Source organism: Tinamus guttatus, unplaced genomic scaffold (assembly GCF_059628265.1).
Source record: "Tinamus guttatus ecotype Peru unplaced genomic scaffold, ASM5962826v1 Tinamus_guttatus_pri_ptg000202l, whole genome shotgun sequence".
Classification (NCBI taxonomy): domain Eukaryota; kingdom Metazoa; phylum Chordata; class Aves; order Tinamiformes; family Tinamidae; genus Tinamus; species Tinamus guttatus.
Genome location: NW_028288736.1, coordinates 2,576,594 through 2,591,071, shown reverse-complemented (window position 1 = coordinate 2,591,071; position 14,478 = coordinate 2,576,594). Strand labels below are relative to the sequence as shown.

General features: G+C 38.5%; 1 protein-coding gene across 1 annotated transcript in view; it reads right to left on the bottom strand.

Moving 5' to 3' along the window:
- COL25A1 (collagen type XXV alpha 1 chain) overlaps window positions 1-3,015 on the bottom strand; it is a 64,529-nt gene extending 61,514 nt beyond the window's left edge. The window contains exons 1-2 of the mRNA XM_010226093.2: window positions 2,959-3,015; window positions 111-155 (exon numbers count right to left, since the gene is read on the bottom strand). Of these exons, the coding sequence (XP_010224395.2) occupies window positions 111-155; window positions 2,959-3,015 (102 nt within the window). The remainder of the gene's footprint in view (window positions 1-110; window positions 156-2,958) is intronic.
- Window positions 3,016-14,478: the final 11,463 nt, after the last annotated feature.

The window sequence follows — 14,478 nt, the reverse complement described above, 5'->3', positions numbered from 1 at the left end:
ACTATGTGTAGTTGAAATCAAAACGTGGGATTCCATGTTGCTGATGTGGATGAGCTTTGACTGACTTTAATCGATTACGTACAGACACAAAGTGAGTCAAGTGAACTCACCACTTGCCCGTCTCTCCCTGGTACACCAGGCACTCCAACAGAACCCTGGGCGGAAAACAAACACTACATTTAGCAAATTAAGGTCATGAAACATTTCATCTGAGTATTATTAAGCAGGTCATGAAATATTTAATCCGAGTATTTAAAAATTATGTTCAATGCTTGCATATCTTAGAAGGACAATACATTTTTCATATATTTTGTAGTCAACCTATCTCTTCCCAGCTTATATTTTATACTAATTAGACATATTTTTATACCGTACATTTAATGACTGTCCCACTCTATATCTTATTTCAGAAGGAAATTTGAAGCTGGTGGATGCTTTCTAAGCTATGCTTAGAAAGCTATGCTTTAGAAAGCTATGCTTTCTAAATGCTTGCATTTACAAGAAATTTAAGAATTAAAATGCCAATCCATGTGATGCTCTGGGAAAACTGTGAAGACTGATCTATACAATCTAACATGGCTCCTGACCAAAACCATCCTTCCAAGAGATACTTGAAGCACAATAAGAGATAGTACTAATCTATTTTAAAGCTTTCAAGAGAAAATCTTAAACGATTTAGCCTGACATTGAAAATTAAAGCTATCCTTTTAAATTGCCTTGGCAATACTGCAATCAAAATTGAAAAATCAACAGAGGCCAGATACAAGGAGCAGACATAAAGAAGGAAATCAAAGTATTAGCACTGAATTGTGACATTGGAGGGGTCTTTTTACAAAGCTCTCACACAACTTTTAAGTTTCTGTATGATAGACAGTTTCTATTGTAGTAATTTGTGCAGTTCTCAATACGGAAATCCAGTGAAAACCTGAGGCATGAAGAAAAGAGAAAAATTTTATGGGTTTACACAGCTTTCTCTTTTTATAATGACGATGTTGTGCAGCAAGGAAGTTGTAAGAATTATTGTTATTTTTCATTTCTAAGCACATGAACAGGTCACATGAGTGTGACAGCTGCTTGAAAGGCTGACACTCTAAAAAGAGGTCAGGGGACTGGGAAAAGGCCGAGACTTTGCTAATAGTGAAATGTGCAGATGCTCATCATCCTTCATATAAATGAGCACCCTATGAAGTCCTGCAGGCCCTGCTTGCTTTCAGATCCAAGAACCAGTATATGGCATTCTCCCTTTTATTCACGTCAGTTTTAAGTATCATTACAAATGGAACAGGAAATGACACAAAAACCAAAATGAAATGCATCCAGAATGGATGTGTGTTCATCAATGAATAGACATGTGAGAATAATGGATGGAATAATCTTGTAAAAACAGAACCCCAAAACCTCCAAATTTGAACTCCCAAAAAGCACTATCTCGTAAGAGAGTTGCAGACCAGTAGAAAGCTGGTTGACTTCCATATAGTAACACTGGAACCCTAGCAAAAAATAGTACATTGGCATTTCAGTCTGCCCCCATGTCCCACAACAGTTCCCCCCTTATTCCTGGAGCTTCCATTTTGCCCTTGCTTCTATTTACCAGATGCAAGGCCATGACTATTAGCCAGTGCAAAGGTGCCTTAGTGAATATTTCCACATATTGTATCAGTTTCCCAGAAAACTAGAAGACAAAGCTGAAAGAGGGTGTTAAGCCATCAGAATGAATGAGGCTTCATTTTATCAAATTCCTGCTGTCAACAGCCTTAAACACCTACTGATTTTTCTTTTTTTTTCTATTTATGCTAGAAAGCATAAATAATATTGATTATATCACACCCTTAAGAAAGCAGTTGTTTATCATATTTTTAAAAATACATCATCACATGAATTTTGCTGATGCTATACAGGTTAAATACACCACCAGGATCTTAAGGAATAATTTTATAATGGCAGCATTTAATGTTACATTCTTACATTTCTAATCACAAAGCACAGCCTTCTCCCTCAATTTGCGAGCTCTGTCCTGCTCATAGCTGACAGAAATTGCACTTATTTGTATGCTTTTTATATATAAGCAGTTTTCTTTCTTTTGTTCAAAAAATTCTACTTTAACAGAAGCAAACAAGCCTTCGCTTTAAAGAAGCGGATATTAACTCAGACAGAGAAAAAGAGAGGGAACACCTTTCCCACACATCTTAGAACTACTTATTGCTTTCTTTTCTTTTGTTTCTTTACATAAATTACGACAATTTTATTACATCTTTTCTGTAACACTTTTCATCTTTTGAAACGCCTTTTGAAAATGATCTGCCTTGGTGGTATGCAGTTAGACGCTGGAAAAGTGCCACTTAGTGGCTGCTATTGCCGATATATTTAGGATTGTTTTAATGGCACAGTTCTGTAAATCCTAAGCTCAGTCCATCAAACTGGGGCAGTCAGTTTTAATAAGTGTAAATAATGCTGAAATCATTTACAGGAAGTCAGTTCTCAGGTTCCTGAAGAAACAGGAAGACACCAGCAGACCACCTGAGCACAGCCAACCGAATATCATTTATCACCAACACCTACGTCCTTTGTTTCTGCTGGTCAGATTTTTAGTCATATGGCACTGATCTACTTGAGTAAGGCATTTAATCAGAAACTCTATCTCCCCACTTTTCACAATGTTTTAACTTTGGTTTCATGGTTGTACTAGTGCATGAATGAGAAAATTGTAGTAACCTTTTCACCTAAAAGTTAAGAGACAGATTGAAAACAGTCTGCTTCGCATTGCTTGAACTTCCTACAATGAGGAAAGTAGAAATCTTATGTTTTGCATCATATGGTTGCACTTCACAAAAGCAAAGTTCAGAGCCCAACCTAACTCCTCCCGTGTGGGGTACAGTAGCTAATTCCATCCACCTTTTCTGCTCACAATTTAGCACCAGGAAGAATAAATCTTCCCCAACACTGTTGTACATACTTTACCTTTTGTCCTGCAGGCCCCTGAGGTCCCTGCAAATGGAAAAACAACTCAATTAACATAATAACTGCAGCCGACTTAAAAATGACCAATTAAAAGTGTCCTATTGCAAAAGCAGTCTGAGACTAGACTGGAACCAGCTGATGTATCAAGGGAAAGTAAAACTTTCTGCTGTACAATGGACTTTTTCTCTTCTCTTTTGGAACAGATATAACTACTAACTGGAAGATTCAAACTTCCCCCTCTTCTAATATTCCATCCCATCTGTTTCTCCCAATAATGACAAATCAGTCATCATTAAGAAGATCGAAGTTCTTCTGTTTCTGACACTAGCTAAAAGCCAGTTGTGCATCTGCAGTAATGTATCTGCTTGGCAGTATAAAAACAAGGTTTATGCAACCAAGTATTTTTAAGACTGGGAGAAGCATATAGCTCAGTATCTCTCCACATAGCTCTAAAGGTATCAGGATGCAACGCTATGTTTTACCCAACAAACATCATCATCATTCCCCTAATCATTGCTCTGACATTCCACACAACAGTTACTAAAGTACAGAGGTTACAAAATGCCAAAGACTATTTTTTCTTAAGATGCACTGAGGCATTGACTGTGATAGTTTGTTACAGACTTTTTCAGCTAAAAAAACTGAGAACAGCTCCTTGAAAAAATTAGTATGAATGTGCTGGCAGAGTGAAGCAGAGAGCGCTGCAGCAAACCTCTGCCTATTGAAAACAAAATATCAACAATTTCTCAAAGGAACTAACAAGGACTAACAGATCCAGCCTTGGCTGTGGACCTGAAAGGGTGAATTCAAGTGAGCAGCTTCCCAGTCAGTTCTGCTTTCTCAGCATTCATTTTGTTCATTTTTTACATCAGATTAAAAATCAGTATTAATTCATTTTAAATATGCTTTGCACAGTTAACTGCAAAGTTGCTCTTTTCTGTTGTTGTTCACATATTCTTGGGAAGAAGGTCAGACCTCCTTTTTTTGAATAACTAGGAAAAACAATAACACCAGATCTGGTTTTATTGAACACATGCCCAAGAAGCCTGAGTAAGCACAAAACTGCTATTTGGCAAACAGTACATCTTAAGCAGAGGGATTTTGTGTTTCAGTTAGTCATATAATATTGATTTCCTTTGTACCTGAGTGCTGTCACTGCTGCCCTTCCTTTACCTGAGTGCTGTCACTGTTTTGGACTGTCCTGCTCTTGCAAACAGCTGTAAAATTACTTACGTGATTTTAAATCCAATTTCTGGCGAAAATATTAGTAAGTATTTTTTCAGTGACAATAAGTGGCTGATTCATACAGTAAACATGTTTAAGATTGACTTATTTTACAAGGGACTGAAATCACCGCGCTTTTTTTAATATTACACATTTTTTTTTTACCACTGTGTACTATTTTACACGAAAAGCATGAATAATGTTCAAAAAAAACCTTCCAGTATGTAAATCAGAAACAAGAATATCCCAAGCAGTGTCTTCTATATTTAACAGTGTGAAATCTACCAGTATCAAGCTTTTGAGTTTTCTTGTCACTGACCACAATTTAAGTACTCATTAATAGTTTGCACCTATTCAAGTTGCAAGTTTAGAAGAATCACGAAATTCGTTCATGTTCCATCTAAAAACGAAGATATAGCAGAAGATTTTTCATATGGCATTTAAAAGTCCTTACTGCCAGAAAAGACCAGGAAGATCCTATGGGCAGAGAGATGAATTATGAGAAGTAGCATACATCTTTAACAGAAAAGGGTGAAAAGCAAGGCGAACTACAGGCCTTGCCTCTTGTATAGGAGACATTTTGCTAGTTCTCCATGACATTTCAAAATTTCCTGCCCCTTTGGTGTCACCCCACCACTCATCCTCCCTCTGCATTCTCTTACTTCTGTCTGCAAGGAAGAATGAGAGAACTCATCCAAGAGTTCTTAGGAGTTCCCTTCAAGAACTCTTTAAGGCAGGGGAAAACTTCAGATCTCTCCCACATTTTTTGAGAGTGGGTGTTCAGTGCTTGTAAGTGTCCTACAAAAGAAACACAACCTGCAACTAACTAGCCATTCTTATATTCCCTTCTAATATTAAGGATACATACTCCTTTTTAATGTAAACCTAAGCCTCCATCATGCTAAAAGCCAACTGTACTCTCTCATTCCCTACTTGCCTCTTAAAGGAAATTGTTCCTTCCTGACATACAAATAGAACTGAAAAACCTTGGAGACAGCAGCTCTCCACAACCACATCACAGGGGAGCAATAGAAGCAGAATGGCACTGTGGCAATCTTGAAAACGGAGCATGACGAGATCTCTGGAAGCAACAACGGGTTTTTCAACCCAACTCTTCCCTAACCCTACTCAAACCCAAACACACTTACATTGTAAATAGCAAAAAAAGAGAAGCCATTCCATCCTCAAGGCACACTCCTTTCCACACTCAAGAGAGGCTGAGCTGCCTCATGAGACCTCAGACACTGTCATTCTCTGTATCTACCTTCACTGCCGGAGATGGAGCAAGGCACTGAGTTATTACTGCCCTCTCACCTAACATCATCTGAAACATGATTTACTTTATTGACACAGAACTTTATTGAAAACAGGGGAGGAAGTGGCAGCAGATTCTCAGTTGGACTAAATTACCATGTCTTTACCAGAGACTGAATTTCCTATTTGGCTGAAATGAGAATGTGAACACTTCCCAAAACTCCATGTGCATTCAAAGGTTTTAAACTTTTTGTGAATGGAGGCACACACTGTGCGAGTATGTCACACGTTACTCAACATGGTGTAAAGGGCTTGTGGTGCATTCAGAGACACAAGCTAGAAAACATGCTATTATCTCATTATCTACTATCTCTCACTCTTCAAGAATTTTATTCCTCTGCTTAGAAGAACAGAAAATAGAAAATCAAGTGATTTTAAGCTGTGCAGTTGCTGGTCCAGAGATTTAAGCTTAGTTTATCAGCTCTAATAATGTTTTGTACATTCACCTAAAAATACCAAATACAGTTGACAAAACATTGTTGAATAAAACCAACTTCTAACACCATCATTGCAAGATAGAGCTCAGGCCTGCAAGCTCTTTTTCACTGAACAGCATGACTGATTTTAATGACAATGACAGTATGATCCTACAGGATATAAACTGCCTGACTTTCACCAACTTTAGCAAACACATGCAAACTGTAGGGTTTGTTTCACAGCATCTAGTGCTCACCTTGACTGTATTCTGGCTCAATCCTGGAAGAACCAGAGCACAAGCCACAGTGCTTAGTTTCTTACTGAAGATGTGGCTTGAAGATGTGGGCAAGCAGAAAACCAATGCACACTCCATCAGTGGGAGTGTGCATTTCTGCAGTGGCATCTCCACTTAAAATATGGAAATGCACAGAAATACATGATGGAAAGCGTCAGAAGAAGCTGGAGAGTACATGAGTAACTGTAGCAACTTCCACAGTGATGACAATCTGAAAATTTGTACTGGCATAAAAGGTGTATCAAGGGCAGTAAGAGAAATAAAAAGAAATTAATTGCCTTCCTGATATTCTGACATTCTGTACTTGATCTATACACAACTTAACACTAAAAACCAGAATACTTTTAGACCTGGCATTTGGGGCTTAGGAATTCAAGTAATTTGGAACCTTCTTCTAACTCAGTTTGCTCATTTGCTTTTCAAAACACCGTTTAATCACACCGTCATGAGTAAGGTACAGGAACAGCTGAGCAACAGTTCTTTCGTACTTATATAGAGCTTGTTACTTTAGAATAATGGGAATCCTCTGAGCGTGGGGAATAAAAAGTGATCAACATTGTTTTGCTCTAATATAATCTCTGCAATTTTGTGATCCTGAAGATCTAATCTTGAAGAGAAGGAAAAATCTGTTATAGTACCTGAGCGAATTTGATCCAGAGGGCAAACAGAAGAGCGTTACAAACAAAATGAAGCAAGCAAACAACCTACATAGCTATTATGCACATTATTAACAATAGGCAATGAAAAATCAAAAGGACAGAACTAAAAATAACACAGTAAACTTGCTGAAACTCTCAGTGTTCCCTTTGGGAGTCCTTAGGTTTTGTTTTGTTAAATAATTATCCTTAAATGAAAAGCTACAGGATTTTAACTACCTGATCACAGCTGGATATTTCAGCATCTAAGAATCTAAGCTTCATCTTCTGTGACAAATATGTGTCCATTGCAATCCAAAATGTTCTGCAATTTGCAGCAGTAATGTACCATCATACCTGTGTAAAACTTCATGAATTCAAACAGAGAGCAACTATATCCAATGAGACTGCTGAGCTCAGAATCTTCCCACTCAGAAGCATTCAGGAATCAAAACCATGCGCCATGGGCTATAATTCTGTCATCTCTCATAGAAAAACAGGAGTGACCATGAGTGTTTAGGGAGATTTTAAGGGGAAAAAAAAAACACTGCATGCCTCACTGGCTGGGAATATGTGACAGTCAGAAATTTCTGATGCCTTACCCTGTGGCTGAAGCTGGTTGAAAAGCAGTGGAGCTTCAATTTGTTTCCAAATAAATAGGATTAATTAGATCTTGATGCAACAGAAAACATCTATTCCCATATCTGAATATTTTTTAAAAACATATTCCTTTGTTATATTCCCCTACACACGGGGAAAAAAGGAGGTATCAGGAAGAATAATCTAAGAGTTTCAGTACGCACAGTTGCATATTCACTGTTCTTGCAGGAAAGGGGCCAGAATTGTTGCCATCCATAACTGGGATTTTACCCTTTAAGCAAGTAGACAGCTATTCTGCTCTCCATTGCTCCCAAGGTGGAAACAGCTCAACTTTGGAGGCAGTGACAAATGGGAACCTCCAGGCGTGGGGCTTTGCAAGTGGGGAACAACTGAGCTGGCTCTTTTGCTTTGCTGTGCACCTATCTTTTTTTATTCTCCTCTGCTTCTGCAAGCTGATATTAGCCTAATCTGGCCTTGAATGTCAGGCAACTGTATGCTAGAAGAGAAAATTTGTCTTTCTCATGTTTTCTTCACAGAGAAGATTTCAAATAGTCTTTGACAAAGAAAGGCTAAGGAACAAATAGCCATAAAGCTTTTTGGAGTTACACCTTTTAAAAAGCATATACGAATTCTGCTAAAATTTCTTAGCAAACTCTTAGAAAAGAGGACTACTTACTGTCAATCCTTGTTCACCTGGCTTTCCTGGCTCACCCTTAAAAAAAGAAAAAAAAAGGAAAAAAGAAAAACAAATTTAAGTAATATTTCTTACATTCAGTTTTCTAACTGATAGTATCAACATGTCTTAAAATTTCATTCTTATATTCTTACACAAATATGCCAGTTAATTGCACATCAAGTATGCATATATGTATTTTTATTTTCTTTCTAAAGTAACAGGCCAAATCACAGACAAAGCAAAGTACTGATTCATTATCTTTTAATTGGATAGTTCTCCAAGCAACGATTAAGTACTGATGTCACGACTCCCAGTCCCTTGGTTCCAATTATTATATTCCATTCCAATCACTGGTGCTAAAGGACACAGAGAAAGGTTATTTCACACATGTCCAGAATCACATATTCCAGACGTATACATATTCCAGAATGACTTACTAGCCTGTGTCATCACCTCAGTCAGTAAGCATAACTTACTGCTACAAATTATCATGTTGAAAAACCCATGAATATAGTGATTTTGAAGCCATGCAATAATTATTTTCAGTAGTTAAATAACTGTACTGGCTTTCAAAATGATAAGCCATATTTTTTCCTGTGCATTCTCCTTCCATAGGCACAGCTCTACATTAAGTCAGAAATTATCTTGTCCACTTTTTTCCCCACATGTACACATATAACTTTCTACAGAGCCAGTAAAATGAATCAGTCATACAATATGGGCTAAAAATACCCACGCAAAAACAGAGTTCTGATCATTTCAGTGATATGGTTTACAGATCACTGCCTTGCAAGCCCAACAGTTCATAGGGCAGCCCACGTGCTCCTGCATCAACACAGCTGCAGGATCATCTTTAGCAGCTTTGTCGCAGAAGAAAGCCTACTGTCAAAAAATGACAAGCACTGTGCCAATGCAATTCTTTTGACAGCTAAAAAGAATCAGAGCTGCTTCTCCGGGCATGTGTGCATTGCATTCAGAAGCAGCAATGTACCACCTGCAAACATACTGAGACACCCAGGAAAGAGAAAGCACACAAGCACAGGCTGCAGACAGATAATTACCCAAGCTTGCTGCACTTTGCAGATCACTCCCGCATGCGAACTGCATGATGTATATAGCAATCCCCGAGGCTGAAGTCAGCTTCAGGATGATGTGAGACACGTCATCTCTACACTGAAAGGATTTCAAAGGCTTACAAAAGATTCTGTTGCTCAATTATGAGGAAAGGCTTTTTTTTCTCCTTCTACTTCTTTTTGGAAGTACTGAAATTTCCAAGTCCTTGTGCTGCTGCCTGGTGACAGCAAGAGTATGAGAGAGGAGGCACCAAAGGTAGGTCTTGCTCTATACAAAGGCAAATCTGCTCAAGTCCCAACATTTTATTCTACTGACATCCAAAGAAAGATTTAGCAGAAGCTGGCACAAACCTTTCTTATACTCCTACCCTTCCTTGGTGCTCTCTCTGCTGCCAGTAGGCTCAATAGCATTTCCCTAATATTTCCACATCCTCAGCTCTCAAGATTTCCTGCCCCAGAAACTAACTGATCCTCATCCCTACAGGCTTTAAGTATCTGGAGTAGAATACACACTTGTAGCATGTGAGGCACTAATGGCACAGAGAGAGATGTGAGCATAGAGACTGCTTCTCAGCCCTGCTATACTGAGGACAAGTAGTAACAAAGGCCACAGCTAGAGCTGCTCCCTCGGCATTGCTAGCTTGACTCCTGACTTTCTCAGGATACACAGCAAGTATATGGGCATGGGTAAGGAGGTGACAAAAATTTAAGATTCTAAAGAAGTCTTTGCTTTACAAGAACAGGCTAGAAGGGCCATTCTTTGGGTTGTTTTTTGTTTGTTTGATTTTATGTATGTTCTCTGTTTGCTTTTTGCTTTGGCTAGAATTCCAAAGGAGAAAAATTACTGTCTCATAATAACAGCTGATAACAGTGAGGACTTTCTCCTCCAGCTGTGGGATGCCAAAATATCTCTGCTCATAATCCTTCACAGCTACTGCTTGTTGAACGCTTGGGACAACTCTTCAACTGAAAGGTCCACATGTCTTTTAAAAATACAAAGCTGTCACTACCTTTGGGCCACGTATTTCCTTTACAACTGTCCTACATGACAAAATATCAATCACACAGCCACAGAGGAACAAGCCTGTTGAGGATCAGCAACATTAACTGAGGAGGAGTCAATCAGCCATTTGGGTGGTTTCTGAGTGCTTGTTTGTACCTGATTCTAGCAGTACTGTAAACTGATTTTTCATAATGCTATAGGGCTTAAGATAGCCACAGTTTAAAAAAAAAAGAACTATAAAAAGACACTCTCACTTGCCATCTAAAGTCAGAATTAGTACTGAACATTATAAAATGGAATGATTTCATTGCTTAAAGTGCTTTACTTTTCAGTGCATTTGCTGAAAAAAAAAACAAGCAAGCAAAAAAACACAAGCAACCCAGGTACGCTGTAATTAGCAGTACTTTGTGTAACAGCTGATTCTCCTGGTTTCATTCAATACACATCACTACACCAAACCAGAAGCAACTATGATGAATGCAGTCAAACAGGACTGCATTATACAAACACATGGGATTATCCAGGTGAGGTCCAAAACAAGGATGTGCTGCAGGACTAACTGAAAATGAGTAGGCAGTCAGAGTGAAGGATTGTGAATGACAGCAATAGATTTCTACCACCATTTCATAACCTTGTTCTTGAACTTTTTGGGGCAAATTTGTTTGGAAACTTAAGTACTACACAGCCCTTAATTCCAAAGCCTTACTGGATTTTCCTAGGAAGTTTTAGCACAGCCTTAGTATTATCATCATGTTTCATTAGATTGGTAAGGTTAATAACATTTTGGATTAGGCAACCTGAAAAAAGGCAGAACAGGGGCAGAACAGGAGCTTAGACATTTTCTTCCTTGGCCTAAACAGGCCCTACAGAGGAATTTTATGCCTTCCTGTCCTGGCCTCACATAATACACTTTAATTTTTCTTCAGAAATACTGTCTGTTTCTAGTGCTGTCCATATACACAGTCTTGATCTTTTCTTACAAGTGTGTGTGCAGCCATATATACATGTAACACTTCAGTTGTCTTATCACCTGTGACCTCCACGTTATTAACTTACGGAGATTCATGATGAAAAGAGGTACTTCTTTCAAATAAACAACAACAAAAAATGGGTCACAAAATCTAAAACAAAAAAAACATATTTGGAGGAAAAAAAAAAAGCCACGTGTTTTATCTGTTTAAAAAGCTTTTCAACATCAGATCACAGCGTGCCAAAAGGCTGTGGGTCTGATCTTGTGCCTAAACAAACAATGCACAAAATGCTGGATTCTGCTGGCAGCTCTAACGAAATATGAAGAATGAGCCAAAGAAAACAGTACTGTTCTGCTTGTGTAAAGATGGCAGAATCCGATTCATAGAATGAAGTAGCTGGAATATTTTATTGCACTTTAGACAGAAAGTGTTTAGCAATTTATTATTTGAATTTCAGAATTTTTGAGGCTAAATCATAAGGAAACCAGAAGTCAGAACAGTTCATGCAATGACCTTGTTTGAAATTTAGCTTAATCTCAAAGCTGGAGTATAAGCATTTGCTACTTGCATAGTGGGGCAGGCCCCCCTTCACACAGCTATTGCTATTAAAACATGAACGAGCAACTGAGAAAGGGTAGAATCTGTGGGAAAAAACTGTCAGGAATGTCAGGCAAGAAACCTAGGTGTTAGTCTTGGCCCTGATGTGAAGTGTGTATGTCTCTCTCTCTCTTCAGGTATGCCATGTAGTCTGCCTGTGGTTGAACTTCTCTATTTTATATTCACAAATCTTACCTCACAAAACTTCTTGGAAAGCAAGCTGGTACAAGAGAAATTTGGACACTGTAACAGCAGCAGACTAACTCACCGGTACGCCAGGCATCCCTCGAGGACCATCTTTGCCGGTATCTCCTGGGGGACCTCTGGGTCCTGGAGGCCCTGGAGGCCCAGGGGGTCCAGCTTGTCCTTGGTCCCCCTAAACCAACAAGAAAACCTATCAGAAGTTCACTTTAAAGGCATCAACCTCACGACACCGATTAATCTAGAAAAAGTGGAAGACTAGCTGGAAGCAGCTGCCATAAGTTGGTCACTGGCTTTTCCACTTACAGTAGAGATAGCACTTTCCCTCAAGAGCAGCATGTTGTACCTGTCAATATCTGCAATCAGCCGCAGAGCAGGAGTTTCAGATTCTGAACTGCTTGTCCTGCAGCAGGACTTGCACCAAAATTTGGAGCAGCCTAGCAATCTTTTACTTATTCTGTAATAAGTAAATAATTGTAATTCTGTAATAAGCAAGTAATTGTTTTCATCAAGAAGGCAAACTGTTTAAGATTGGCACGACCTCAACAAAGTTTAGTTTTAAAAAAAAAAGTCTCTGTGTGAACTGTGAAGTTTATATAGCATTTTTCCAAAGCCCATTGGTGATGCAGAAGCATTTAAAAGTGAGGATGGAAAACAACTGCTTTTCCAAAAAGTTGTACACAATATGTAAGCAGTTCTATGGTGCCATTTGATAGTGATAACCAGCCAACTCCCCTAATGACTTAAACCTATTAATTTTTAAAAGCTGACCACAGCATTTTAAGTGATAAATTTCACTAATTGTTTCATTCCAAAACATTTTCAAATGAACAACCTGCTATGAGAAGGCATCTGACAAAACGGTACAGCAAAGAGTAAATCGAACGTAAAGAAGAACCAGAGTCCAGCAAGATTAAGCACTACCTTAATGAGGCGGCGTTTAATGAGCTGCTGATCAGCAGAGAGAAACCCATGATTGATTTTAGGAAACACCATCTGATCAGGCAGGTGAGGTCAAAGGTTGAAGATCAGAGATGAGAGAGTTGAAGAATAGACATCAGAAGGCCCGAGAAAGAAATAAAGATATATTCATTAGATTTATAATAAATAAAATAAACTGGTGCTTCTGTCTGACAGAAACTGTGCCTTTTCTACTGAAGAAAATAACCTCTCATTAGACTGGACAGGATGTTTTATTACTGATAGATTAATCACGTACAGCGAGTTAACCGTGAATCTTCACAGATTTCTTGTGAGAATTCCTCATACTCAAATTTTCCATCATCCAGGCTCCAAAAAAACATTTTTTCTTGTTTTTTTTTTTTTTTTCAGCAAAGCTTCTAGAGACAAAGCACCAGTTCAACTTTCAGTCAGACTTTCCAACCAGCATATTGTGCCATGAAGAATGGTGGCATTTAAGTAAGGACTGAAGTCCCAGCTTAACCAAATTGCTTCAACTCTTCCTGCTAATTTGCAAATGCACTTTGAAAAATCTGTATGCACAGATTGAACCTCTGAAGCATATCAAGCAGATAATGGACTCTACGTATACCCAATATACATTTCACAGTCATTTTCCACACTCCTGCGTGCCTCAGTAAAGCGTAACTACAGCAAAACCTCATCTAAATATAAAATACTGATCCAGAGCACCTGGAATGTAGGTGCTGCATGGGGTAACCCTGTCCACAATTACAGTTCGGTCTCATGCTCTGCATTAGAAGAACTTACACCCATGCAAAATCAGTGAGAGTTGACTTCATGTGCACTTTTATGCTGATAGAGAGACCTGACTGAACAGGTACATGTCAGCCACAAACCTTGACGGTGAGGATCTGATTACTTTGCAGAGCAGCAGCTGTGGGGAAGCCTGGCAGACCCTAGGGACACAGCATAACATGGTACCAAAACAGCACAACACAAACATCACAGAGACAATTTACTAACAGACAAACAAAACAAACACTACATTTAGTATGTCCCACATATCCTACTGACAGGTAACAGCTTCTTTGTCATATGGGAAACAGGATTAGGTTTGTACTACAGTTCAAACAAAAATTATGGTTTTATACCAAAAATATAAAGAGATTTCAGAAGGCAAGTCTCACAGAGGTGACTTTCCTTAATATTGAAAGGAAGTGTTATGACCATTTGACAATTGTTAGGCTACCAAGCAGCTGAGTGATTTTCAGTTAAAATTACTTAGAGGGCTACGTAGAAAGCTTTGATTCTGCATTGCTGCAAAACTTGACAGCAGTGACAACAGATTTTGAAGCACTTTGTATAATTACCATCCAACTCCTCATGTTCTGTTTAACATATGACATTCAGCACATAGACTGGTAATACGTATACAATTATAAACACTGAACAACACTACTACTAAATCTAGGATATTCCAGAATGGCCAAGTTCAATATGTTAAATCTATACACATAGCAACATTTTCTTATCCAGGGCAAATTTTTCCCCTTCAAACACTGTATGGTACATACGGTTTCTAATCACCTG